The following is a 27,314-nucleotide window of genomic DNA, read 5'->3' on the forward strand; positions in this document are numbered from 1 at the left end:
TAAGATCTGAAAATCATAAAGGGAGGGGGTGTCCTTCGATGTGACTGCTCCTTCCAATGAACTGGTTTAATTTTTTTTTGCAGACCCCCCCTCTCCTCCAAGAGTCAAAGTGTAATTCCAGCCCTGAAGATGACCATACTTTCCTCCTGTGCTTGGGCATTTACAAGTACATTAACCTACTCAGATTCCAGATTTGAAAGGTCCTCTTCCTTACATCTGTTTCCCCAAGTCTACACAGTTATCTGTGTTTCTCCCCATCCCCCCATATTTTAATAGGTTTAGGTCCATTACCCACCAAATACTGCTACTGGGTTTCAATTTTCCTCCCCCACTTGTCCTTCGCTTTATATGAGACCAGTTAACAAGACAGTCACAAGGTAATTCTTGAAATTCCACCCCCCACACACCCAAACCAGTCAGTACAGTACCAATTTTTCTCTGCCTCTTTTCAAAAGAGCATGCAAACAGAGGCCTCCTTTTCTGGGATTTAATGCAGCCACTAACATGAAAGACAGTTTATTCACACAGTTCGGTAGCTTGCATACCCTCCAGGTTCTTGGACTACCCTACCTTGGCAGACAGACTCTGTGGTTTGTTGGAGAGGATCTCTGCTGCTTCCCTGCAGCGGGTGGAAAGGTTCAGGATAGCAGCAGCTGCTGCTATGTGGGTGTCTTCACTACATTGACCGTAGCTATAAGAGTTGGCATGGCAAGGGCTCTGTGTGTGGGCGCTAGCACTAGGCAGTCGATTAGAAAATTTCACTGGATTTGAAAAATGTTTTGCTGTTGAAGAGAGATTTGATTAGCAATTACATGTATGTGATTTTTCCTCATAGCTAGATTTGTTTTTCAGATCATAATTTTGCATATTAAAACATGTAAAGAGTAACTTAAAAACAGTCTACTGGTACTGAGGATTGCTGTAAATGTAGTTTCAGGAATTGATTTTTTTGATTTTTAGAAGAAAAATGCCTTTATTTACAGTTTTCCAATAAAAATATCCAAGGAATAAACCCTGAGCCATTTGCTGAGGTTTCACTTCTTATTCAGCCAATGGCAATGCTGCTTGAGTAAGAACCTGATAAAAATGAGAAGACATTGAGATTTGACCCCATGACCACTGTGGGGCAGAAATGCTTGCAATCTTCATGAATGACCTTCATAAGGGATTCTTTTGAGCACTATTGTATAAGAATAAAGATTGATTTGTACAGTCAACATTTGCGTAGAAACAACATTTACACCAAAACCTGCCAACCTTACCGAATGGGCAGTCTTAGTATACCCAAATATTACCTAAGTAAGGTGTGCAAGGCCTGGATCTTGGGGAAGCCGGGGCTGTTCAGTAAAAATATGATACCTTGGGAACATTTACTATTATATTTCATGAAAAATCCCAACATTTAGGTGCGAGAATCTTTTATTGAACCAACTGCATAGCTAGGATATGCTTAGATAAGCTTTTGAATGCAGGGCATTCTTCTTCAGAGTAACCTGAAGAAGAATGCATTTCATTTGAAAACTTGTCTGGTTTATCTTGACAATGCAGTTGGTTCAATAAAATATATCACCCACAAAAATCTTTGCCTCTTGCATATGTCCTGATCCACATAGCTGTAATATTATTAGACCATTATAACACTAATATTCAGTTTTAGACTTAAAACATAAAAATACCCACCAAAAACATTTAGAGTTAGGATGATCTTAACTTACCTTGTTGTGTTTAATACAGTTGAGACTTCCTGGAATATTACATACATAATAGACATGATGATGTCAGTTAAGAATGAAGAACTACCTTAAAGGTGAACAGAAAAGCTTTTACCTGTCAAACATGGTTCTGTGTTTCTTCTCCATCACTATGATCTACTCTAAAGCAGAGTAGAGAGGAGCCTTCTTTGCCCTGTGTTAGGAGTTTGAGATGTCATCAACTGTGGCAGTGGAAACACAGAACCATGAACTCAGAACTTGATAAATAATAATGATTTCTTTCATCTGTAGAGCTCTCAAAATGATTTATGAAGTCAGGTTAGAAAGGAAACAATTTTCAACCCTATTGCAAACAAATTAATAAATACTTAGAGCTCAAGCAAGAAGTAGAACAACTGAATACAATCAAAACTGCTTTTATATATAGAATGGACCAACTCAAAATCCTAGATGCAAAGAAAGCCCTACTTTTAAGACCTCAGACCCTTCTCTGACACAAGTTTCTGTGCTGTAATATTTCTAGCGTGTTCATTATGTATACATATATATATATATAATGTATACATATATATATAATGAACACGCTGGAAATATTACAGCACAGAAACTTGTGTCAGAGAAGGGTCTGGGGTCTCAAAAATACGGCTTTCTTTGCATCTAGGACTTTGAGTTGATCCATTCTAAGTGTTAGGGTGCTACATAAAACTCAGGTCAATATCCAAACTTCTCCATTATCAGGAATGATTTGATCAAGCTGGTAAAGTCAGATCTAAATGTAATGCCATCCAGAGAAAACCAGAATTTGTTCTTCACACTGACTGAATCTAAATATTAAACCTATCTTAATAAACCTGAGACTGGGAGTCTGATTCTGCTGTTCCTTTCATCTGTGCAAATTAGGAACAATTCCAGGGAAGTCACTTGCCCTACTGAAAAATTGGAGTCTGAGCCAAATCAGGTGGCCAAATCTGTGCTTCTTAGCAGCTAGTTTAGCTGAATTTACTCACAGAACTTATTCGAACAAGAGTTTCACTAAAGGGACTTATTGCATTATCCACTTAAAATGCTGACAAGAAATCGACTATCAAGTGACTATGTGCCTTACATAGATTGGTCAAATTTATGTATGCAACCCCCACAATATTATTGATTAATTTGTTGATTCTTATTAACTAAGGCTACTGAACAAACCTTTATACCATCGCTTTTTTATTGCTGACCCTTTCCATCTTGATATTTAGCTTACTCATCAACTCTCATGTTTTCATCTTTCCAGTGTAACAGCAGAATATAATGTGAACAATGACATGTTAGGAACTTTAATTATAATTTAAATGTTATATTGAAAATGTAGTAGGTATTTAGTTACAGATATAGGCAAGCATTTCAATTGTAAGTGTTTAAAATGAACATTTGAAATAGAAATGCATATGTGCAAATAAAGAACTAAAAGAGCACATCCGGTCTGACAAACAATATCAGGAATTACATGCATCTGTTTGTATTCACACGTGTCTATTACATAGGCTGAACTAGGCTTCTGTAAGTACGGTCCTAATACAAAGTCATATATACAACGTGTTCATAATCTGAAAGCCTAAGTACAGTGCTCTTGTAAACTGCAGCTTTTCTGTTCATCTTCACTGTAACCATCCTTTCTTACATGGGGTTGGGTGGGATGTGTAACACTAGGCAGTATTTTTTTTCCTCTTTAGTTTTTTTAGTTAAATTGTAATGACAATAAAACACATTCAAAATAAAGAAACACTTTTAGTGACATTGCTTTGGAGCTACCTTCCTTTAAGCCCTACAACATGAATGAAACAATCTTCACATATATCCATTGCCTGCCCAGTAGTAGAATCTTTGGGGGAAATTTTGCATATATTGAAATAATTATGGACACAGTAGTGTTAATAGCAGCAGCTCACCAGTTCGGTACAGAGAGCCTCTACTGAAAAGGATCTATAACTATCATAACGATAGTATGCAGATTGTGATACCTTAGATGTTTACTGCAGAGCTGCCTAATTAGTAAAATGTCACCATCTACATGTGCAGTGCTGTTAGGATGGAGTAAACTAACTAACTATGCCATGGGGTAGTACTTCCAAATACAAGTACTATCCTATGACGGAATTATTTACTCTGCTGCAACACACATGTAGATACTGATGGGGCTGGTTGGGGCATGTGGGTGCCTCAGTGCAGAGGTTGTCCGCTGGCTAGCCCTGCACTGACACATGCTTGCACCCCAGCCAGCCCCTCTGCAGCATGTTGAGTGGGTTGGAGCAGTCCCAGTTTGGCAGGCTGACCCCTGGAGCCCCTTGCCAGCTGGAGATGCTCTGCCCCAGCTCAACATGCTGTGGTTCTGGGTGGATGTGGAAACAGCTCGCCCAAGAAGCAATAAACTCTGGTGCAAACTGCCCCAGAGTTTATTCAATTGCCTTAATACCACATGTAGATGCACCCACACATTAGCAGTTTACTCCTTCAATAGTCCCTATTGGGACAGATCTGTGCTAGTTCAAATTGGTGCAACTTTCCTGATCTCTGTGGTGTTAAGAATCTGACTCACTGGGCATATCTGCTCTTCAAATGCAATGTAGTGCAAGGAAACCCCAGACAGCTTTGGTACTAGAAGCAGTATAGTCACATTAATTCTCACAAGGTTACTGTTCAGCAGGGAGCTCTGTGCCTAAACTAGCTCCTTTAAAGAGCTCAGATATTTCACCACTGAACTGCACTGTGCACAGTAGACAAACCCATTGATTTCAGTGTGATTACTCATGGTGAAATGGTATCAGATGAAGGTGTCACAATCTGTTTCAATGAGAGGGTGACAAGTGAAGCCTTCCCTTTCTCACCGCTGCTTTTAAAACCAAAATAAATAAATAGATTTTAAAAATCACGTTGGCTCATTTTCAGCACAGATTGTTGTGCTTTCTTGTATCCTTGAAGGTTAAAAAAAAATGAAACAATGGAATAATAACAAATAGTTTTTTTGTCTGTTGTTCAAAAATCAATGGAATTACATGCTCACATTCAAGGAACTGTGGTGCTTTTCGTCCTTGCACTGCTGGTGCTATTGTGCGTTTGCCAAAGACTTGTGCATCAAAGCTGGCATAATCAAATGGTACTTTCCCAAACTTCTCTTGTTCTTTTGTCAGAGTGGCTCTGGAAGAGGTGACTGGCTGTGCAGTTCTGTAATTATATGGAGATACCTCAAGCTGCTTTGTTAAGTTTGCCCTGCAGAGAGAGTGAGGGGGAAAATGACAAAAACAGAAAGGGTGAACAATAAGAATATCTTTTTCACTACTTTGTTGGGATATAGCAGGGATAGCCTTCCAAAAAAGGGATACCAGGAAGCATCAGAAAGCCTATTTTGAGGGATATACAAGACAATTATAACAAGAAACTTTTAGGTGGGCAGTGCTTTATTAGGTAATACTACAAATGATTACCAATTGAAGGACTTAAGGTTGAAACCCTTCAAAAAAAAAGTATTCTCAAGTAATGCAGCAAACTATCTTAAATATTTACTAATCTACTTAAAGGTCACGAATTGAGGACATCATTTCCTTCCTTTAAAAAATGGGTAGGATCGTGTTTGGTCCTTTGGTCATGAGTCATCAGGGACTTGGAGTTCTGTGGATCACTATTCTTATCACACTAGCAACAACCCATCTGAACAAATGTAACACAAATTTGACATCATATGGTCCAAAAATAATTGCTTCTGCTATTTGGGAGGAAGGAATTATTTACAACGTGTTGCTCCATTTAGCTATTCTTCAATAACTACTTGTCTTCTGTAATTTCCTAAAGACTTTGCATACATAGAGTTAAGGCACGTGCATTTGGCAGACACATGGATTCAATATTCTGTAATGGCTCAGAAGGAGCTATTATAGCTGATCATGTCAATAATCCACAAATTAAAGTGTCCCCAAATAGGCTTGAATATAATAGGCCGTGATGGTGCTAGTGCCAATGATGTGCAAATTATGCAAGTCTACAGGGTCACTACAACTCTCAGAAAAATACCATTTCAATAAGCAGTTTTACTTAAGATTTCTTTTATACTTTTCCTGGTTTTGTTGTATAAAAAAATTAAACTGATTAAACAGAGAGACTTGAAGTAAAAGGACTCAAGGGGTCTGTCATAAATCCATAATAGCAGAAAACGTTTAAGCATACACCCCTTAAATGTCCTGCAACACTATTCAGTTAGTGTTATTGGGACTGCCAGGAAAATCCTTTGCAAAGAATCACAACGTAGAATCCTAGTTTAGGTAATATGTTGCTGAAACTAGGATGAGACGGGATCAGGAGACAAGATTTTTAAACAATTGTCACTGGCTAAAACATTACATTAGGGGGACAAGTATTAAAAAGTGACCCCAGTCGAATCAAAATAGGGAAGTTGGTTAATAATAGAAGGATAAAACAGAGCCACTAGTAACCTACTGTATGTTAAAGTAATATCTAGATTTTGCTACTCACCTTTTAAGAACACTTCAGGAGTATTTACATGTCAGCCAAACACAAGAACCTGCAGAGTACCCTTTGGTAATCCCAAGACATAATCAAGCTAACTACAAACCATCTTCACTTAACAGTCTTCAAGAACTAGTCTATTGCAGTAGTCAGAAGTTGTAATGAATGGAAAACCCCAAAATAAATAGTACAGAAATACTTGTATGATATATGTCATGCAAAACTCTTACCTGTGAGTCTGATCATGGCACTGTGTAGTTTTAGGAGAATCATGTTGATTTTTGTCCTGGGATATTGCTAACTTTTCAGCTGCAGCAATTGGACAACCTGAAAGACTAATTAAAAAAAAAGTGTTCAAATAACACAAGCATATGTTTCATCCCTAAATGACCCCAAAGAACTGCAGGAATTTCACCCACCACTGAGTTGCATCCCCCTCCTAGGTGAAATGTGGCAACTTTAAGAATGCACAGAAAGAATACGCAAAACATATTAAGGGAAAAGTGAAGAACACTAAAGGGTGAAATTCATTTGGATGCAGGAGTATTTCACACCACTTAAACCATGGGGAAGGCTATGTGTTCTTAGGACCTCTTTCTTGGATCTAACCAATTCTTTACAGAGGACATATGGATTAAAACACTACAAGGATCCAGTTATCCTATGACCACCATACAGATGAGAAATGACTACTGATGTTCGGTAAGAAATTGGGGTTTATCCCATTGTACAGTGATGGAGCAGATGTCAAATCAGTTACTTGGGTAAATTATTTGGAAGTTGAATTGGGGTAAACATTTTATGTTGTTTGTATTAGAGGATTAGCACCAAGTAAGCCTCTGGTTCTTTTTTAACTAGGTAAGTCTATTTCATTATCAATGCTACATGAATTATGGTATAAACTCTACTACAGAAATAGGGTAATAGAACTGGGGACAAATTTAGAAAGATGTCTGGAAATAGCTGTGAAATATAGATGTATCCTGTCATCAGATTATATTTTCACGTCAGTCCTGATTTCCAACATAAATGCATTTCAGCTCCTAAATTATATATTAACAGGACTACTTATGATATAGTTGATGTAAAATGTAAGTGCTGAAAATGGGGCTTCAAACAAGAAAATGAACCAAAGCCTTTCTTTTGTTGGCCCCTTATTAGCTGTTTATCTACCTATTCCTTTTGTCACAATATAAAGGATATCTCTGGGGTAGAAATATTTGTTTAATTCTTTGTACTATGTATGCCTAACATAATGGGATCCGATCCATAATTAGGGCCACTATGTGCAACTATATAACAACAAAAACAACAAACTTGCAGCTCAGAGCTGGAGATAAAACAGGAATACATTTTCACAAAAAAAAGTTTAAATTTTTTTTTCTATCTCAAAATAAAACAAAATACAAAACCGTTTTTCTTGTGGGAGAGGATTTCTAGAAAACTTCAGGTTCAGAAGGACTCAAATGGAATTTTTTGGCTTGCCAATAAGTAAAACTGGCCAAGGCCGTTTCTGATAGAGTCAGTTTACTAGAGACAGGGTGCGTCTACACGTGCACGTGACTGCATAGTAACTGCTGGTACTGCACAGTCCTTGTACTGCATGGGTAGTTTCTGACCCTACAGTGTAGTAGCCATGAGCTATTGGGCACTAGCTCATTGCTACTATGTAGTAGCTGCAATATCATGGTTTGTGCCTGCCAGCAGTATGTTGCCGTAGCGATGAGCTCATTGCTATGGTGACGTAGCTTCTCATGAAGATGCGCGCACAGAGTGCTCACCCTCTCCATCTCACCCGCAACCTAGCTATGGCCACACTACTGATACCCTAGTCAGCTTTTGTTAATATTCTACTCTCTCCCTGCAGGCAAAGGGTAGGGAAGGGTGGCACCTTAGAGACAAACTGGCTCAGAGAAACATGATATTTTTAGGCAGAAACCTACCTTTGTCAGATGCTGTAAATCATAGCATGTGACAAAGCAAGCTATTGTCTATGAAAGCTCATGCCTCTCTGAGCCAGTTAGTCTCTATGGGTGCCAATACATATGCAGCGAGGCTGCTCCGATGCGCTGTAATTAATGTGTGCTGGAGCATGATAATTACTGCACTCCAGTAGACTCCAGCATCATGTGTATAAGGGTCCCTGTGCTGAACATGGGTGGCAGATTTAATGAGCTTTAATTAATGACCTTTAGCTAAAGTGCCCCTGCTGCCCCTTTTCAGCACAGGGACACTGATACTCATGATGCTTCAGGTGTTTTAAATAGTGTGGCTCTTGGAGCCACTCTAATTAAAGACCCCCTCCCCCCAACTCCTGGAGCACATGAATAAATGCCCTGTGGTACTACCCTGCTTCACCTTCTGCCTGACTTCAGACTAACATGACTCACCACCTCTGTAGGCAGAGGCCAGGTACAGACATTACACTTTTACCAGTGTAAGTGATTGGAAACCAGTCTATACCTGTAACAAAACAGAAGTTCAGCTCACAAACTGGTCTAAAAATGGTGGAACCTGGTCTCAGATTAGCCCCCACCTTCCCCCCCCCAAAGCGTGAACGTATGTTCTGTTCAGTACCGATCTAAACTATGCCACTTACAGAAAACCACATAACTTTGATCAATTCCACTTTGGGCTTTTTGAATGTTGGTACCTAGCCAGAATGTGTAATTGACAAGAGAGTTCCACCTGGGAAGTGTGGGAGCCACAATTTAGCCATATTCCCATTACAAGTTTGGTTTTTTCCTCCAAAGGGAAGTTTTCACATGGAAAAGAACAGGCAAAAAGGGTATTATCCATCAGAAAATTATGCCAGTATTTATGTGTACAGCCCTACGTATGTGTGCAGTACAATGGAATGCTGATTTTTGTTGGGAAGTCTAATAATAACAATAATGGGTATTTGTCTGTTAATGTTTTATTTGAAGATAATGCTTCATTTGTGCTTTGTTGTATAACTAGAGTTTGAAATCTCACCTGCAAAACAGGATGAATATAATTTGCTATACTTAGCAAATGAGATATTTTTGAAACACTACTAAGATTAAAATATAACACATTTAATTAGAGTAATTATTTAATTATAAATAATGTGGGCTTCCCTTGTGGCCAAGATGAGTTTGTAGTATATTATATTGTTCATAATGTAGCATTCTAAATGTACATGGCAATTTAATCTCTGCTAGATATTAATTTTGAATTGATTATATCTCATCTGAACTACCTTCTGTGCGTGTTGCGATTGCTGTTGACGTGTCCTCTTCCCGTGCATCCTGGGGTTGGGCACTTTAAAACATTTTCATGCATGGCAAGAACTAAATACAAAGAAAGAATAAGTGCTAACAATGTACATAACAGTAACATGTAAATCAAAGGTTATTCCTAGGGACATGAAATATTCTCAGTTGTGATGTGCAATAGGTCGCCTCCTAATTTTGAGGCCTCTCACCCAAATTACATTTACAGATTCAGAAACGATGGCAGAGATTGACTCATGCTGCTGTCACGTTCTATTATAGAATAAACTCTGCATGGTTTGTATGAGTAGGTAGGAAAGCTTTCAAGCACTCCAGGTCTTTTTACTTGTCATGCTAGAATAGAAAGACATATGGCTATCCTGGATATATCTCTTTAGGATGCAGCTCCACTCACTGCATACCTTACGCTTCTCTGCTCTGCACTGAAGTCTAAATACACTTTGTACCAATGGGTTAAGCCCCAAGCTGCAGTTTGCAGATGGTAATCATTTACATCAGGGAAAGCCCTTATGTTGACAACTGCATCGATGGCGAACAGAACCTGTTGTCTGTACATTTCTCCTGTCCCTGGTCAAAGTATCTGTGGTGCATCATTTTTATCAGGCCTGTTGAGCATATATTATATCATATAAAATATTATGATGCCATTTTATCCATTGTATAACATATACAAAACAACCTAATGCTATATTAAAGCAGAAAGTAGCTTCGTATGTTGCCAGTTTTGTGCTATTCTTTTGGGTATACTCTGCCTTAGAAAGACTGATTTTTGACCGTTCAGTCAATTAGATCCTCCAGCCAAGAACCAGCTAAGGATTTTGCACCCAACAGGACAGTGGACAGCTGACTGGAAAGATGATAATAAACACAGATTTGTTTTTTAAAAAGTAAATGTTGCGGAGGCCTTCCAACTGCAGCAGCCTTGTCAGCTCAACAGGTGTGTCCAGAAATGCAGGTTAGTACCAGACCACCCCACCGACCCCCAAATAAAGGAAGAGAACTACCATTAGGAGCAGGACCTTGGTAAAACACAAGTATCCTTTTAATTTGCTGTTAGCAAGCTGCCACAAAACCCAATCCGACTGTTTCGATCATTCAAACTGATAGTTTCATATTCTAGTTTGGCTTATTATGTATCATTGTATCAAATCACAAGAGAACATACATAGCACAAACTAATGCAATCAGACTGGCACAGAAATAAATAAATGGGGAATTCAGGCTGGTTTGGCCACACATAGGTTAGCAAAATACACAAGCATACAGGAGAGGCATGCAGTGAAGCAAGTGCTGGATTCCCTCTCCTAGGGCTGATTGAGCTAAGCCTCTTTATCTGGGCCAGGGAAGAGAAGACAGACAAGCGAGTGTGTATGCCTGGGTCTCTATTTACATGAACTGGGAAAACAACAACCTTAGTTGGGGTGAAATTGTAGCCTTCCAATAGGGGCAGAGAGGCTCATTTCCCATTAGTAGCATTGTACCCCTGTAGAAGATCAGGGAGAAGAAACGGCAAGGGATTTAAGAAGCTGTAACACATGCAGCCCAGGTCTCCTGTCCAGTTTTTAGCAATGACCTTACTCCTCCCTGTCTCCTGGGGAGTTGAGTGCCACTAGTGGTGTTAAGCTTAACCAGGCTTGAGCACCATTAAAATGCAAGGACTGGATCACAACTAGGTTCCATACAGGGCACAGGAGGGACAGAGAAGGTTTACTGATCCCTCTCCCAGTCTCATGCACTTGCACAGAGCTAGCTACAACAGAGGCCTGAATGTGTGCACTGCTTGTCCGGTATGAACTCACTTGACTTTGGCACCTGAGGCCTGCTTCAGCTGCTATTCTGTACTGAAGGGTGATACTCACTTTCTAGTGGCACTCTAACTTTATGCGGACAGCCTGAGAGACTGCGGTGATGGGGGTACAGCCCAGTCACATGCCCTGTGCCATCACATCCTGGGATGGGACATTTGGTTTCTCTCTTTTCAGGCCTGGGTGAATCTGTAGAGAAATCACATAAGGAATTTGTTTGGTTGTGGTTTTCTCCCTGCACTCAGCTGAGTGGTCTTAGGAGTGTGATAACAAACAGCTCATTCATACTTCAGGCAAAATTGTCCCCCATAACCTTTAACCAGACAAACTGCACGATCTAAACATTGATTAAACATCCCTTGATTTTATGCTCACTTTTTTAAATAATGGCTCCCACCACCCCCGAGACGCCAGGGTGTATTAAACTGTGTGACTTTAGGATTGCAATGCCATTTATTCTATTCACAGCCTCAAGCAGGACACAAGCCACAATCCATTAAGCCAGAAATCTGGCAGCATCAACCAACGGAAAGATCTATAAAGACAGAAATATCAAAACAGCCACAATCTTTTCCACTGTTAATGTCAGGCTCCAGGAAGCTGGGATCACCAAATAAAAGCTGAGGGACAAAACAAACAAACAAACAAAAAAGCATTACAATCAGGAGCTGCTCCTTAAATATCGCAGATCTCTAGGCTGTTGGTCCTTTGTTAGGAAACTGAATACATGCCACTTCACATCTGAGAGGCTAGGCAAGCAGCTCCCTCTGGTACACATGGCAGCACTGCTCTGCAGATCAGCCCACAATGAGAGTGAAAACATGGAACAACTGATACCCTTTCACAGGCCACTGTCTCAGCCCTGCAACTGTCACCCTACATTTGAAGCAAAGGCTGGGATCTGTGGTATATGTCCAATTTCCTTTGACATTCCAGGTTATAAAAGTCCGCAGGAAGCACTGGTAAGTAAATGTACTGGATTTCAAAGAATCTAAAAGCCTGGATGAGAAAGAAAAGGATCTGATCCAAAAATTTGCTTGCGAGATATGCACAGAATGTAGAAACAAACTGCTGTGGCTGGTTTCAGATCAATTTGCTGTTGGCTGCCAACCACGCTGGGAGCTGAGTGAATGACAGAGAGCGAGAGAGAGCGAGTGCGTGTGTGCAGTGGTTGTGGGAGGTAGGGGGGAACAGCTGTAGCAGGCACAGAGAAAAGCCCTCTTGTAGCTACAAAGTAGAACATGCTTAAGGATGGGAACATCGGAGACAAGAGAGGGGTTAAATTTTCTGGCAAGCCTTTATGTAAGAAAAATATGGAGGAAAGAAAACAGAATGAACAGCAACAGGAGACCACAGAGCCTATTAGAGTCACAACAAATGGGAAGTAAGAACTCACTGTAGGAAACTGTTTACAAGAGAAGCAAATAAAGAATGAAGAATGGCCCTAAAACATAGACCTCTCTCTCTCTTTTTTTTTAAATCCACAGATCTGATACACAAGGGCATGTTGTGTAAAAATCTGAATGGAAAAAACTGTGATTGGGACCAGTAACAAGTTTTCTTAACTGGCAAGGGAGCCAAAATAGAAAATTAAAAGCTGATGACTGGTCGGATTCTTGACACACTCAGTCTGAGGTGTAATGGGGGCTGTTGATTTTGAGTGTGAAAGAATTCCAAGCATGGTAGTGTAACAAAAAACTGTCAGAAACGTATGGAGCAGCCTGCAGGCTGGAGAAGCACAGCAAGTCTAGCTAAGGATTCTTTCCCCAGGAAGACTGCTATTACTGTAAGCCAAACTGTAAAGCAACCATTCAATTGGGGTATATTAGGATTAGGGAAGGCCAGATTCTGTCGCCACTGCATAGTATCCCACTCTGTGAATAGTCCCATGGACTCATATAAAAAGACTGTATTCAAGATCAGTAAAGAAAGTGGTTTTGAATTTGAACTAATTATGATTGTCTGAGCAAATGAAGGCAGGTGTAGCTTTGGGAGGGAGTGCCTGACAATATGCACGTATAACACTATAATATTTTAATGAAAATGCTATAGGAGACTCTCATAAGCAAAAGCAAGTTCGTGCATATTTTGGTTAAGCAGATTATACAACAGCGATCCAGTGGCGGGAGGGCGGGGGGATTAGAGGGAGGGAGACCGACACAACTTGCTAGATTCTAAATGACTTTAGGCAAAAATAACATTTTGTTCCAGCATCCGTACTGTCTCCAAGAGAGAATTTCAGAGGGCACTCTAAAGACATTCTGCAAATACCAAAATAATCGTATAGTTTATCAGAGACAAAATTTGCAGCACCTTTAGGGTGATCACTGTATTATTCGGGAGACAAAAAAGAAAATTCAGGGGAAAGATGAATTTTGTCATTGCTTGCTACAGTGACAAAGGGATCATAACTTGCCATCTTTTGATGTTCTGCAAAAACTTTCAATAAATAGTTTTCATGTCACTTGTCATTTTACACAGAGATGTGTCTAGTCATCAAGTGTCACCTGGTGTTTAACTTGGTTATATGGAAGGCAGGAACAGAAATAATTCATTGCTAGCTAAATTCCAGACCTTTACTACAGTTACGAAACCTAGTTTAAAACAGTTTACCAGCTACATAAGAAGTACTTAATATACAGAGCCAAAAATGGCTTCCTTACGTTTGTTAAATATTTGTCTCCCAGCAATGTCAATAACTTTGGTTTGTCTTCTTTCCCCTGCTAGATGCTCCAATAGAAATCTATCCAGTTCTTTGTAAGTGCTGTGGAATACATGGCCTTGCTCTGCCTGCAGAGCTATTGCTTGTTCCAGCAAACTCAAATTCCCTTTTGTTTTGTCCAAGTCAACTGACACGTCCGTTGTTTCTGAGAGGCACTCGTTATCGTCTTCTTCACTTTCAGGGAATGGATGTTGAATTCTCTTGTCGAAAGGATCTACGTGAGATTCCTGTGACTCCCTTTGCTCTGTTTCAGAGTCACAAGCTGCATCAGAGGGGCCAAATTCTGCTTCTTCTTTCTTAATTTCTGGGACATCCAGAATGTCTTGTTGATTACACTCTACAATATATTTTTGCGTTACATGGGGCTTTATGTTAGTTTCTTCTGAGAAGTTTGAGGAACTGTCCCACTCATTGTCCATAATTTCAGAGCTACTTTCATTCTCCTCAGCTGAACCGTATTTTGGGTCAGAAACAACAATTTGTTCCTTTCCTTCCGTAGAATTAATCATGTAGCATTCATCCACATCATCATTTTCTGTTTTTAAAGACTGGATACCACTGTCATCAAGGTTTTCAGTCACAGTTGGAACTGGTGCATCTTTTGCTAATTTCCCCATGCTCAATAAAGATTTGGTCATGATGTCTTGGTAGCTTGTATAGTTGTCTTTCTTTTGACTGGAATTTTCTTCTCCACCTAAATGAGGGGTTTCATCAGTTGATTTTGTAGTACTTTCTTCTATATGGAGGAAAAAGCAAGAGAAACGGTAATAAGAATAGATGCTTTCTATAGAGAAACTTTAGTATCAATTGAACTGTATTTGCTCAGTAGGAAAAGACATATTTAGCAATCTGTTTGTTTACTCAAGGATACCCTGAAATCCTTAATAAATAACACCCACTTTTACCAAGGCAGTGCCTGAAATTACTGCTAATAGAACCAAGAAAATCTTTTCCAAGATTAGATCTACTGTGTGCTGTGACTCCGAAGCTGTATGAAAAACCAATGTTTTGCCATTTTTCCCTGCTGATGATTTTCTTTTTAAATTCCTTTAATTTGTTTCCACTCTCTTCCATGTCCAACGTGCACAAAAGAAAAAAAAATCTTAAAATGGATTCCTAATTACTCTTTATGTCACTTCAGATTCCATGAAAGACCTTGACTGAAAAGACTTTGTAGTTTACAAAGGGCAAGCTCCTGGTCACCGCTGCAATTGCCACACTAAATGATACATTAGGTCATGCCTGAGAAAAACAAATGATTGTTATAAAAAAAAACTTGTAAAGGGACTCCTAAAGACACTAGTGAAGTGCATCATCTCTTACTAAATATTTTTCTTCATAAGAAAAGCAGCAGCCCACAGGTATTAGAAGCAGCATGCAAGAAAGGGTGTCAGTGCTGGAAGACAATATGCCTTTTGTATCTCATTTAATTTTTTTTATAAACATTTTCTCTGACAAGGACACTCAAAAATACATCTCCATCATCTTCCTTTCTGGTAATTATCTCTCTAAAATCAACACTGGTTTGCCAGGATCAAGTAAATATTGCCATAGTAACTAAAAGCATTTTTGGATGAAGGGAAGAATTTAGTCACAACACTAGCCCCTTCAATAATGCTGATTATAGGGTACATTCTTTTGTTGGGATCTATTCAACATAAACTGAAAAATTTAACATTTTACTTCCTAGAAAGGGGGATGCATAAACAAGCATATACTATTTGATAAGATGAGTCTGTCCACTCCTGAATCAGAACAACTCCGAGTTTAAATCATAAATTAAGCATAGTCTAAAATGCAAATGAAGTTTCTCTCAATAACACAGCAAGCTATTAAGAGAAAGTGTAAAGGGTTATGATAATTTTAAAGTATTATGAACTACAGAAAACAAATAAAAAGCATTTTCAGTGAATATGTCCAATTCATTGAACTATTCTCTCAATCCACTTAACTACCCACATGTGTACAATAATGATTTATAGACATTATACCTAATTATGCATATTTGGGCTGTGTTAGAGTGCCTAACAAAAGCTCTAGAAAGCAACAATTACCTCTGTTGCTTAGCTACATAGTTTAAAATATTCCTATTAAGTGCAGATTATTGTGGAGGGGGAAAGGGGGACAAAAATGCACATGGGCACCACAATGCATTTCACTTTACTGCTGCCAAACTGTTAGCATTTTGGGTCATTTCCAGTTTACATAATTGTTTGGTTCAACTGTTTGTTATATGTTAAAAGAAAATATTTATTAATTCTTATTCTTCAGAAAATTGGACTCATATGAGGAGAGGTAGCCTTGTGCACTATGGGCATATAACAGGGTTTTTTTAAAGATTGTTTGCAAACCTTTGTGCAACTTTTTAGCAACTCATCTATCACTATATATATTGAAGAACTTGAGAGAAAAAATTCTGCTGTGTTTTCAAAACATGGCAGCTAGGAATGAGGATGCCAGTTCCTTAAGGTTCTGTAATGAACTTTTGACAACTACCAGTAAGTGTCTGTGCATCTGAGTTGTTTCTTTCTCCTCTTCTTTTCTCTTTTCTTCTGTGAAAACCTATCACCAGAAAACAAAAGCTCCACTATTTTTTTTTAAAAGCAAATATACTTACTAATACTAACATGCCATTTCTTAATTTCATGGAGTAAAAAACTGTATTACCTACAGTACTAATACCATGCATTCAAAAATAAAAAAGATTGTAAGATTGGTTTAAAACTTGTATAATTTTTATTGTAGATTCCTCTGCCCTCCCTGCACACACTTTTTTTCCCTTACAGTCTTTATAGCTCATATGTTTCTGGTTTAGTCTTTATAGCTCATACAAGAGGGATTTTCTCTGCCATTATGAAAGCTAGAAACTTATTTAAAAAATACCTGCAACAGATTAGCTCATAATTGCATCACTCAGTGAGCTTGGGGTTTAGGAAAAATACCAAATTTTGTAAGCTGACAATAAAATCATGGATGTTGGTAGCACTGCAATAAACCTGATTGTGACTGATAAGGGCACTATTTACAGATCAGCTGTGTTTTCCATTTGAAATACATGAAAGACATTTTTAACAGAAAATGCACAGTGCCATCAAAGGCTGCTACTCTCAATGTGACAAGTGGGCCACATTCACATAAGAAGGGGCATACATTTGCAGCAGCACAAATAGTAGTAACACAAATTTGTGCCACTACTTTGTGCACAGTGCATGCCCCTGCTAGTGCAGTCTGTAGTGGGACACATTGTCTTGCTGCTCCATGTGCTGCAGCGGGACCTGGCTGGGGCACAGGGTGGCTTAGCATGGGGCTAGCCAGTGGGCCACCTTCACCTTGTGCCCTAGCCAGCTGGGGAGAAGAACGTGGAGATGTGGAAATGAGGGCTGCCTGCTCCCCTGTCTTTGCATGCTGCAGAGCTCCCACACGCCAGCCAGCCACTCCTCGGTTGGCTGGGGTTCAGTGTGCTTTGAGATGGGGGAGTAGGCAGCCTTAGGCTGGTGCGACAAACTGCACATGCCTACATGTCTGGATCAGGCCGCAGATAGACAGTAACTCCACTGGTTCCTTTATCTCCTAATGAAGTCAGGTCAAAAGGAAATCGCCAGTTAACAGAGGGTGGAGGAGGTGCATCAGTACTCAGTGGATTTATTCTAGATTTACTATAGTGAATCCGTGAAACACTTATTCAAGCTGCAAGTAGTAGCATGGATAAATCCAGAAAAGGTTAGGCATCTGTAAAATTCAGGCATCTGCAAAAAAATGTACTAAATATTTCACAAGACAGTTTTTGCTTAAGATTTATGATATGACAGGAGAGAAACATTTCTCTGCTGTTGAAAACCATTCTTATTCCAGTGGTGAATTTGGCTTAGTACTGTACTTAAATAGGACAACTGTTGCACAGCTACTTGTTAATTTAAGGGCTGATTTCAGAAGGAAACACCCTGTTCAGCCCTCCCCTGGAATACGTCAGATGTACTCACAGAACTGCAGCTCCATAACCCAAAGAAACACCCTGTTAGAAAACTGTCAGAAGATGATAAGGAGGCAATCTTGGCACCATGCATGTCAGTGGCCAACATCTGATTGGCTTTGAGAGAGGCCAGGATTTCACTCTTTGTTTCAAGTACAATATTACTGGTTTCCTATCTTGAAGTTAAAGTTGAATTTAATTCCGGATATATGTGCTATGCTGTATAACATGTATATATACTAAAAATAATGAGTGTTTTAAAGAGGGTCATTCTCATTGAGATGATACAAGTATAATGCCATATCCGAATCACCCATATTTGAAGAATTTTTCAGAAAGTACATTTCTATTTGGGAATTTGAGGATATTATCAATTTAAATTTCCATGACAAGCAATTCTAGGAGTTGAGCAGAATTATTGTTTCCTTGTTTTTCATACTACAGGATGTCTGCATTCATAGGATCTGCTCATTTTGTGCATATAGTGGCCTTCATGACCTATTTACAAATGTTTCTTTTATAACAAATTCAGCATGGATCCCATAAAAAACTGGAGAACTCTCTCTCAACTCTATGATTGCCAATATGTACAGGACCCCTTAAATAAAAAATCACTGCCAATTTCCTTTTAGAGGCTTTCCATTTATTTCAAATGTTTATTATGGATATATCTTGCATTTCCCCCACAATACCTCCACTTCCATATTTTGCCACATCTATGTTGTAGAACTTTCTATAAATTGTTGAACATGGTTGGTTTAGTTGAGTTAGAATAACAAGTATATAAAACACTGAGTTTACTAATTGGGTTAAATAGAACACATCTAATAATCACATGCACTAAGCTGCTTGGCTAAATGTTACAGTCAATAGTTTGCAAAACTGGTTAATTTTATTTTCCTCCCAAAACCTGTGCATATTATAGTAAAGTCCAACTGTATTTTTTGGTAAACTTTTGGGGGTTGCTTTTTCATATTTTACTGCATTCATTGATAAATCTCATGAAGAAGCAGACATCTGTCCTTGTTCAACATAGGGAGACCTACAAAATATCTACCAGACCCTAGAAGGAGAAATTTGCAAATTCCTTCAAATTATTATATTTATATTTAGATTGTAATGCGCCATCTTTAAACTACTCCCAGAGCAAGTTATTCTACATTGCTTTTTTGGAAATGTTCTGCTTGACAGCCCCCCTCAGTTTCTTTGAGGGCATAGAGTTCACAATGTGGAGTCTTTCTTCATCACTACCTGTAGGAGAACTTGTTTCAAGGACATTAATATCCTCCTGCAACTCTGTTCTGTCCTCAGTTTCTTCTTTGCATTCTACACTTGGACTGTAGTGACGAGGTTTCATTAAAAGGGACTTTCTCTTGTTGACTGGAACTCCTGAAATCTGTTCTTCAGCTTTTCTCTTCTTAGCCATGGAGCATTTGTAGGCACTGCATTGATTTAAAAAGTGGCAATAATGAAAACAAAGACATTGTTAAACAAACAGAGAAAACCAAGACTGGTAAAATGCTATTGCAGCCAGCTGTGTTTAGTGAAAATTGACGTTTAGTTGTTTGAACTAGGGGGCTGGGCACGGACAAAACCATTGTGCCATTTTACTGCCAGTGAAGTCTTGTAGAAGGAAGGAAAGTAGAGAGAAAAACAAAACAAAACAAAAACACTCCCACCAAACTTTTTCCATGACTGGAAACAGCCTTAATCCAGAGCTGGCATGTATTCTGAAGTAAACTACACATTCCCAGGAAGGAATGGCAAAAGATTTATATTGGCTTGGTAATCATGAGGAACAACTCATTGCACTGCTTGCACTGCAGCATACTGTTACTTATATGGGTAAGGGTACTTCCTTGCTTCTCTGGCATTACTGCTTATGGCGTTCTGGTTTCCTTGTTTTTTTTGTCAGGTGGATGAAAATCCAATTTAAGATCAATACATGTTTCAGTGCAAAGACACACAATTTAAAAGACAAATTCTGTCTTTGGTGTGATCTTTGGGATGAATTAAAAACATCAATGTTTGATTTTTTTTGGTCATTATAAGTTTGGCAGCATTTGGTCTGAGTGATGATTGTCTTTGATTTGTTTATGGAAGAAGCAATTCTGCCATATGTGATATGCCAGATTCCCTTCTCTCTTACACTGATACACTCATCAATGGCAATGGGACTGCATCCGCATCATGGAGAGTATAATGTGTCCATTCGCTGTTTTATCTATGCCCATATATCCGTATCTACTTGAGTGTTTTTTGTGGCTGCCTTGTGCCCCATTATAACTGAGAAATCTTGAACAGGCTTCCTAGTAATTTCTATAGACAACAACCTGAGTATGGTCATGCTGATTACTGCAATATTACATCAAGGAGAACAAAAAACAAAAATCGACCAAATGGCTTCTTAAACAAGTATGGCCAGGAAATACAGTATTTACTATATTTGGTTTATATAAACATTACAAATTAATAAGTGAATATTTGCCCCCACATATCATGGGCCAGATCTGTTGACTTCATCAGTGTTATAACATTTGCACTAGTCGTGTCTAACAGTGTATCATTCGTATATATTATAGGGGCTCTGTCACTGGAAGTTTTAAATTGCAGGTAGACTAACACTTGTCTGGGATGGTTTAACAGGCATGATCCTGCCTTAAGCATGGGGATGACCTCTCGCACCCTGTTTAATTAGAGTTCTGTGAAATCTGTTGTGAAAGGTACAGCATGTTTCAAACATTTTGAAATGTGACTTCACACACACACACATATATGTGTGTGTATATATATGTGTGTGTGTGTGTGTGAGTGTCTGTGTAAAGTCACATTTCAAAATGTTTGAAATATGCTGTACCTTTCACAACAGATTTCACAGAACTCTAATTAAACAGGGTGCGAGAGGTCATCCCCATGCTTAAGGCAGGATCATGCCTGTTAAACCATCCCAGACAAGTGTTAGTCTACCTGCAATTTAAAACTTCCAGTGACAAAGCCCCTATAATCTATTTAGATAATCTGCTCCAGTGCTTAACTGGCCTCAGAGTTAGAAAGTTGTTTCTAATACCTGATTTAAATCTCACTTTTGGCAATGTAATGACATTAATATCTTGCAGTGGATATTGCATACTTAGTAACCTGTGGCAAGCATCTGGACTGAAAGGTTAACAATAGATCTCAAACATCTTTCCATTGTGGCAAGACCTGAGCACCCATTCAACCATCTATCCATTCATCTACTTTCCAGCTGTGCCTAGGCATTTAATAAAGCTGTCTCCATCTCCACACAATAGCACCTGAACAGAATGTATTTTGGTGACATATCATAGCTAAATGAACATATGATGCTTTACTAAAAGCAGTGAACACATGGACTTTTTCTCACTTTATCCACAATGACTTTATCAATTTTTATGCAGGAAATTTTGACTGCACTCTCTGCTGCCTCTAAAACAGTTCAGCAATATGAATGATAGTATTCATATTATATCTGTCACAGATGAAAAACTACATTTAAGGATCTATGTAATCCACTCATTGGTTTCTCAACCCCAGATTAGCAAATCTACATGATGCCTTTGGGTGCTGGATTTTGCATTTGGCTCACTGATTTAGCTGAAAGATTTGCAAAAATCCATGTATCCAGATAGTTCCCATTGGTTACACATATTACAAGGCTCATGAGCATAAATTAATCCTTCCAAGGTATCGTATGTGCACTAAATTGGCTCAAGTTCTGATTGTTCTGGATGGCAGCATATGACTAACTTAAGCTTGTGGGTTTAAAAAAGAAAAAAATATATTGGCGAACCACCTTTCTGACAATCCACCATTACAAACCTGAAGGACATGGAAATGTGAAGTCCTTGTTTCAAAGAAGTTGAGCTACTACCTGTGTGAATTTTAAAATACAGTTGAGGTTCTGGATCTCCTGAATGCTAAACTTGCTGTGAGTACCAATTAAGCTGGACATTAAACACTTACAGTATTTACTGGCTCTTTTGGAACATCTACTTTTGCAAATCGAGACTATCACAAATCTCACAACAACAATAAATATTTTCATTCAGCAAGTGTCCCCATTGGAAATGATACCTTGTATAACACAGAGCCACCAGAGGTGTGTGTAGTATAGATGGACGTGCATAATTTATTCTTAAAAATATTGCATTATCTTGTTTATCAGTATGTCTGAAATAAGAATGGTTACATTTTCGTAAGTGAGCTGCAAGCATGAAAAGTATTTGAAAAAAAATCCCCATTTAATGTCCTGATAAATTAGATCTATCCTTTACTTTTGTCAATTTTTTTTACTCATTTGCCAAGTTTACCTCTAGCAAATAATATCAGCATTTCAGACTAGCCACTCTCCTCATTTTCATGCAATTCTATTGATATAACTATGGCTCTTGCCTATAACTAAATCATAGACTTTTAGGCTAGAAGAATCCATTACATCCATTACGTCATCTAGTCTGACCTTCTGTCTAACACAGGCAATGTAACACCACCGATTTGCTTCTGTCTTGAGTCTAATAACTTGTTTGACTGAAGGGTATTTCCCAGGAAATCTTAATAAAAAGTGAGATAAGAAAGGAAGACAAGATGATCATGCTATTAATATGCTTTTCTGAATTTATTTAAACCAAACTGTGATGATCTCTCTCCTCACTAGTTAGTTATTACAAGCTCAGCTATGTGCTGTCAGCATGAATGACATTAAATACATTTGTATTTCACCACATCCTAAAGGGCTGCCAAATTCAAACTTTAGTCGACAACAGACAGGAACCACAAGCAGGGGTGAGTGCCAGGGACAGGTTCCCCAGCCACCTGTCACCTGCACTTTCACTCTGGGAACAGACAGCAAGAGAATCCCACTTGACTATAACTACTATGACCTGGCATAAGGGGAGATGCAGGTTTGCTTTATTTTCCTCACATGAATTCACACTCCCCTGTGTATGATGTAGGAGCAGAACAGAAAAGATTTTTGAAGCAAATGTGTAATTTCAAGTTCTGTTTACATCACATTTGGGGACCAAATTCTGCTCTCGGTTAAAAAACAATAAATTCAGAATGAACCCATTGATACCAGCCCCAAATGCGTACAGATACACTGTACGTACATATCTATGCTTAGACAGCTTTTACTTCATGAAGCCATATAATAAATTAGCTGATCTGCATCAGAGTCTTTTGTCTAATTAGCACTGCCTATTTGTTGTGGTCTCAACTGTAGTTCCCTTTCCCCTTAAAATAAGTGCTATGAGATTCAAATTTCCTTATGCTCATTTGTGACACTTCCTTGTGCATGTAAAAAATTGCAATGACTGCCTTTTTTCTAGGAAGCTCAGTTTGCATTTCTCAGGCCAGGAAGGTAGACAGCATTTAACTTGGAAAAAAAAAACAATCTTGCTTTTGCTGCTAGAATCCGAGTTTCTGCTGAAATCAACCAGAATTCCAGAACCAGTTCAATAGCTCACCATATACCAATTTTCCCCTTCCACTTCAACGTTAGGTAGTAGTGCCTTAAAGGAAAAACAAAAACAAAACGAGAAAAAGAAAAGTAACTTTGCAAGCTATAGTTGTTTCATATCCTTGCCCCAAATAAAGCAATGTGTGTTCATATCAACAGTCAGCAACTACAATGAACTGAACATTTTAAAATACTTTTTTATAGTTGTTGCCTTTCAAAGTTTTTAAAACATGTGATATGATACACATACATGGTGCATTTTTATCTAAATTGCATGATATCTGGCTCTCGGATACTTATATCTATCTATCTATCTATATATAAAGTGTGATTTAGATATTAATATTCATGAATTGCCCATTTCAGCTTTGTCTTAAAAAGTTTCCATTTCTCCCTTTCACACATGCATACACATCCACGTTTGCAGAGATATGTCAAGCTGTGGTTTGTCAAACAGTAAACCTATAATTTAGCTTCTCTATTACTCATCTCATAAATTCAACATCTAATAGTTTTGTTGCTATTTATCAATGGTCTGCTTGTTGTCATGGAACACTGATTCAGCTGTCAAGGTTATTTGGTAATCTGAGGCTCATAAACCAGGAGAAGATTTTTTGTTATGAGCCCAAAGCCAATACATGCTTTTTCCTAATTTAACTGTACTTAAATTTTATGAATAATAAATCATTTTAGTACTACCTATAATGAACAGATTTGTTTTTTGCCAGTGACTCAGCTACAAAAAGCAATCTTGCGTCAGTTATCATAATACAAGCCAAAAGGTTAAAACATAAGACACAACACTGCGTTGAAAGACAGCCCCTAGTAAAGTTTCTCTGTAATTGGGTACAATTTTCAAATTTTTCTATGGGATTAGTGCTTTACCCTTTTCTTTCTCCCAAGATGGCATGCAGGAACCATGTGGGTGAATGTTGGGGCTCGGATGAGTGATGCAGTGCTCCATCTAAGGCCCCTAGATCTACTGGTTGGCTTTGAGGAGGGCGGGAGGCTCCAGTAACTTTAAAAACCTTAAGTTGCTTTTTGCTGTTCAGTACCCATTCTTGCTGCTCCAAAGTGTTTTCTGCTGTCCTTCCCTATAGGTGGTGTTATTGCTAGGGTAGGATATCTAACCATAGTCTGAGTTCACAACCACACTCTGAGTCAGTGGGTCAGGCAGGAATTCTCTTTGTTCTTGGCAAGATTAGCAATCTTGCTGATGTTGTTTTTTCTCTCTTTCTGTGACAGGAAAACGCTATAGGAATGATCATAGAACCATAGAAGTAGGGTCGGAAGGGACCTTGTAGATCTTCAAGTCCAAGCCCCCACCTGGGTGCGAGGAAAAAAAAACTGGACTCAAATGAGTCCAGCCAGGTAGGCATCAAGCCTCTTCCTAAAGATCCCCAGGGTAGGGGCCAGCACCACTTCCCTAGGAAGTTGCTTCCAGCTCCTAGCCACCCTGACTGTGAAGTAGTTCTTGCGAATGTCTAATCTAAACCTACTCTCCAATAATTTGTGTCCATTGTTCCTTGTTATGCCAGGGGGCGCTAGGGGAAACAGTGTCTCCCCCAAACCCTTCTGGTCCCCCTTAGTGAGTTTATAGACAGTCACCAGGTCCCCCCTCAGCCTTCTCTTGTGGAGGCTGACCAGGTTTAGGTCCCGCAGTCTTTCAACGTAGGGTCTGCCCTGTTGTCCCCGGATCATGCGGGTGGCCCTCCTCTGCACCCTTTCAATGTTGTCCACATCCCTCCTGAAGTGGGGCGCACAGAACTGGACACAATACTCCAGCTGTGGCCTGACCAGCGTCACATAGAGGGGGAGGATCACCTCCCTGGCTCTACTTGAGATGTACCTGTGGATGCACGACAAGGTCCAGTTAGCCCTGCCAACCGTGACCTTGCATTGTCGGCCCATGTTCATCTTGGAGTCAATAATGACTCCAAGATCCCTTTCTGCCTCCGTGCTCTCTGGAAGGGAATTTCCCATTCTATAAGTGTGCTGCTGGTTTCTACTGCCTAAGTGCAGCACCCTGCACTTGTCAGTATTGAAACACATCCTGTTTATGTTAGCCCACTCCTGCAACCTATCCAGATCTTGCTGCAATCTTTCCCTCCCTGCTAGCGTGCTCACCTCACCCCAAATTTTGATGTCCTGCAGTAAGTCTGAACACAGAACTCAGCTGGGACAGGTGGAACCTATAAGCCTGTGGAGCAAGACGAGGTCGAACCTCTTTGCAGATTACATTTATTTCTGTCTGAACCTTCATTATCCTTCAGAGTGGGTGGATGGTGGGAATCAGCACAGGATCCTATTGTGAACTGATTCGCACAAGTTTGCCTAATGGAGACTGTAATAGAGAGCCCAGGCCCTTTGTTACTTTAAGAAAAAGGCAGCCCATCCAGGTTGCACTGCAGTGCAGGCAGGGCACATCAGCTGCCAGTTGCCAGTGCAACAAGGGAAATGAGACACTTAGCAGCATTTGCAAGCAGTCAGCTGACTGCATGTAGGCAGGTTCCTGGGAGTATATAAGCCCAAGGCTGGGGCTGGCAGAGGAGTCTCTCCCTAGCAGCTGCTGGGGAAAGAGCTCCTGCCTAGGAGGGACACTCAGGGATGCCTGACTGTCTGTTTTGCTGCCTACAGCAGTAGTGAGGCCCAGGGAGCTCACAAGATATCCTGGCAGGGAGACATGCTATATTAGGGGTAAAGGTTTGCCCTCTTAAAGGGGCAGAGGACTGTTTCCATTGTCATTATTATGTTATAGCCCAGGGGCTTATGTTTATGTTGTTGCTTACACTGGTGGTTTGGGCTGGGACTGTAAGGGGTGGTTTTGGAGGTCCCATTACTGCCTGAGATGCATGTGATTGCCTGGAGCTCTTGCCAAGGGCACTAAAGACTGAGCTATTATTTAGGCCATGCCCAGGAGGGGCAGTAGATGGCTACAGAGCAGATGAGGGCCAGGGGTCCGGAGCCCAAGGGCATGGCCATCACAGACCAGGGGCCTGTGAGTGGGAGTGATAGATTGAAGCTAGTGCCTCAAAGCCAGGTCTGGCATAGAGGGCCTAGGCAAACTGGCCTAGCAAGATTGAACGAGGCAGAGGCTGGGGATTTATTGGGTCAGAGGACTGGAACGAGACCCCATGAGGGAAAACTATGATTGAGGCTCACTCTGAGGCCTGTTGGTAGCCTCCCTTAAACACTCTTTAACAGTAAGATCAAAGCATGGAGGGTGAGTGAACGAGAAGGGAGAGAGTATACAATTTGAGCCAGACCAGAGTCGCAGTTTCACTGAGAGGCATCATGGTCGCCCCAGCAGTTGCAACCTGTTATAGAAACTAACCTTATTTGCTGATTTTTCTGGTGGGAGGCCATTTACTCCCATCCCACAACAAGCTAGTGCCAGGCAGTTCAAGGAGTGGGTCAGCCTCACCAGTATCTAACAGTAATATCAATAAAGTTGCAGCGTCCTGCTTTAAATACTGATCAGTAGTTATGCTATAGACAACTGACCTACCACTGTACATTGTACTCATGCAGAAGCTCTGGGATACATAGTGCCCACTGAACTACTTTCTTCTATAGAGAGATAGTGTCACTTCAGTCGTACACACCCTTTCACCTTACTAGTGAACCACAGTATTAACAAGCTGTTAGTCTCTACAACCTATTCTGTATATTTTTTGGTTTAACTGGGACTTTCAAGTTTGTTTTTTAAAGGTGCAAAAATACTGAAAAAAGCAGAACCACCAAACAGTTCTTCCTCCCTGCTGCCATCCCCTTCTATGGCTGTTGGTTACCTAGGAAACAGACACAGATGGACTGTGATTGGCTGTGTTAGCAAAGAGATTGCCAGGGCTATGAGCAAAGTTTTGGGG

At 39.7% G+C, this 27,314-nt stretch overlaps 1 protein-coding gene across 3 annotated transcripts in view; it reads right to left on the reverse strand.

The window, feature by feature from the left end:
• Positions 1–27,314, reverse strand: part of ST18 (ST18, C2H2C-type zinc finger) — a 157,277-nt gene that overhangs the window by 52,730 nt on the left and 77,233 nt on the right. For 2 of the 3 annotated variants that reach the window (XM_019527192.1, XM_019527176.1), the window contains exons 5-11: positions 19,218–19,408; positions 13,938–14,732; positions 11,329–11,463; positions 9,436–9,526; positions 6,443–6,547; positions 4,756–4,961; positions 571–782 (exon numbers count right to left, since the gene is read on the reverse strand). In XM_019527192.1, coding sequence (XP_019382737.1) covers positions 571–782; positions 4,756–4,961; positions 6,443–6,547; positions 9,436–9,526; positions 11,329–11,463; positions 13,938–14,732; positions 19,218–19,408 — 1,735 coding nt within the window. The remainder of the gene's footprint in view (positions 1–570; positions 783–4,755; positions 4,962–6,442; positions 6,548–9,435; positions 9,527–11,328; positions 11,464–13,937; positions 14,733–19,217; positions 19,409–27,314) is intronic. The other variant, XM_019527184.1, reaches the window with a different exon arrangement.

Source organism: Gavialis gangeticus, unplaced genomic scaffold, assembly GCF_001723915.1.
Source record: "Gavialis gangeticus isolate Ggan-Ray unplaced genomic scaffold, GavGan_comp1, whole genome shotgun sequence".
Taxonomy (NCBI): Eukaryota; Metazoa; Chordata; order Crocodylia; family Gavialidae; genus Gavialis; species Gavialis gangeticus.